The 2,531-nt window shown below is 50.8% G+C and overlaps 1 protein-coding gene across 1 annotated transcript; it reads right to left on the reverse strand.

Annotated features, from left to right (window-relative positions):
• Positions 1-202: 202 nt before the first annotated feature.
• Positions 203-1,486, reverse strand: HRG_09274 (uncharacterized protein; the record flags this gene model as incomplete). The annotated part of the gene is made up of 1 exon (XM_044867745.1): positions 203-1,486. The coding sequence occupies one exon, from the start codon at positions 1,484-1,486 to the stop codon at positions 203-205; it is 1,284 nt and encodes a 427-aa protein (XP_044717005.1).
• Positions 1,487-2,531: the final 1,045 nt, after the last annotated feature.

Here is a 2,531-nt window from a genome sequence, read left to right on the forward strand (position 1 = left end):
ATTAAAATAATATAGAAAATAATAAGCGTTTCTTACTTTATAGGATAGGATTTCTTTTATAATTAATATACTACTATTAGTATATATAATTAGGAGAGTATATTCTAGCTACTTTATTTATAATAGGAAAACACTTTTCCTTATACTTTATAAGAAAAAAAAGTCTTAAGAGATAATATAATTTAGCAAACCTTCTAAGCGGTTACTGGTTGAGGTCATCTATAGACAGGGCCTCGGGCGTATTAATAGCCTGATCCTGCCGTAGTTCGTGACGGCGTAGCAGCTGGTCCGCCGCGGCTCTACCTAGACTATATCTATCATGATACGTGGCCACGACGCTGGCTTTGATTGTATTGGAGCTGCCCCTCTTATGTCCGAACAGGGCGGCCGTTGCTTGACCCAAACACTGTGTAAGCTTGGCCTCTGTTGTCGTGGAGCGTCCCAGACTCGAATATCGAACTACGTGTGCGGCCAAAACCACGTAGAGCTGGTAGGACACCCATACGTACTGGACTTTGATAGGCATCCAAACAACCGAGCAGAAAAGTCCAAATGGAAACTGACAAGCGAAAACAACAATGGCAAAGTACTGAAAGGCCTCGCGGGTTCGACTGCGTATGGGATGGCCGTAGTGACGAACGAACTGTAGCACCAAGGCAGGAGGGCCAGTGATGATCATAAAGCTACCTTCCGCCTGGGGGCAATGAATCTCAAAGTCGCGCGCCGGGTCGTCACCAGTGGAGGACGACGTCGAAATGAGAGGTTCTCGGTGTAGTGCAAACAAGGCGCTTGTGAGACGTAGAATGAGAGGCGCGAGCCACAAGACGCACCAAGGGGAACGGAATGCGACAGAAACACCGACAGCACATAGAATGGCAGACGTCTCAGCTGCGCAAATAGCAAGGAATACTCGCGGGCCCGGACGCCCGGGGTCCTCCTTGACAAAGGGAATGTCGAGTGATGACATCTCCTTTGTTGTCGGCCTTGCCAGCGTGAGATGACTGAAGGCCGTTCGAGCCCTCACCGGTGGCGATGCGAGGTCATGGCAAACACGTCCCTTCTCCAAGTCGTCGCTAGATGCTGATTGCGAACAGCAATGTAGGCGAGGGATATTGATATAAGCCAGGGTGCGAACCCATAGACAGTTGCGTATGTTGCCAGTACGTGACTGGCTCTGATCTCCATGTTCGTGCATCGTGTAGCTCCAACTGAGCTGAGGAAAGAAGACGGTGCCTAGCATATGGCCTTGGCTTGAGCCCCTGAATAGTCCATGGGAAAAGATTGTATCAAGTGCCTCCAACGCCGGCTTGAACAGAGGCCCGCCCATGGGCATGAAGAACGCAAGCATCAGGAATGAGCCAAGTGTGAAGTTTGAGTAGTGTCTCTGTGGCCAAAGAAGTTGTTCCAGGCATCGTTTGGTAGCTACTTCGGAGCCAATGTAACCGAGGACAGCGCCGAAAGCAGCGAAAAGAGAGCTCTCAGCCATTGTGTCGGTCAAGTGCATCAAGGGGATACATAAAAAGGGGCATATGCAACAATGGGCTAACCACTTTAAATGCCACAGGTATAAGTAGGGAGACTATGCGGATAGAGGACCAAATTCAACGGCATAGGGTGCGGTGTGACATGATATATCAAGTACAAGAACGTGAAAGAGTGTGGTAACACACTAAGCAGTTGGGCGAACTGCATAAAGGACGCAAACATAGCCGAACCGAGCCGCTTTGACGGGCGGATCTGTCGCACGAGGCTCGTGTTCGGTCACGATTGGTCGCAAACCACGCAATCACTGCAGATGAGGTGACGCAAAAGAGGCGCTGCAGTTACGTTCAAGAGGCCGGCGAGGGGAGCACACGACTAACTTGGTCTGCCCAGGAAGAACATCACCAAGGCAAGCTCCTGTTGTGGGGATAAGACATCGACAGCCATGATGTTCAACGTCGGCCCCCTTTAAGAGGCTTCCGGATCAACCAGTCGGCCTGGTCGTTATTAGTTTATCATATTCCGTCTCTCTCAGTACTGGGGTCAGCAGCTCCTGCTCAACCGTGTAGCAGCATCTATGTTGTTAAGGCTTCTAGACAATGCCGGCAAACCTGGTGAGGACTCCGTGTCTCCCTCCGCCTTCGAGGAATAGCCCTAGCTAACCGCACTTGGCTGGAGTCTTATAGGCCCACATAGAGCATTCCTCGACAAGCTCCGTGTCCGACTTCGAAGAGCTGGGATTTCGGGCGGATAAGGTCTTCTCGCATCGAAATTTACAAGACCACACCAGTCCTTTAGGGGGCAATTTCGAGACAGCGTACAGAGATGGCTTGACTGGTCCGACGGGCCCAGCAAACTTTCCGGCTCGTCTTGTTGGGACAGATGGTGTTACATTTTTGACAAGCAGTCCCTGCCCGGAGTACGTCGTAGTCTCGTATACCTGGGGTCGATGGAAACACCGTACTAGAGAGCTGGATTCTCCCGTCCAAGGCGGTCACTGGATGGTCCCTGCAAACAAGCTATTTTCGCGAGCAGACCTCGACAGTGCG

This window comes from Hirsutella rhossiliensis (assembly GCF_020360975.1).
Source record: "Hirsutella rhossiliensis strain HR02 chromosome Unknown scaffold00012, whole genome shotgun sequence".
Lineage (NCBI taxonomy): Eukaryota > Fungi > Ascomycota > Sordariomycetes > Hypocreales > Ophiocordycipitaceae > Hirsutella > Hirsutella rhossiliensis.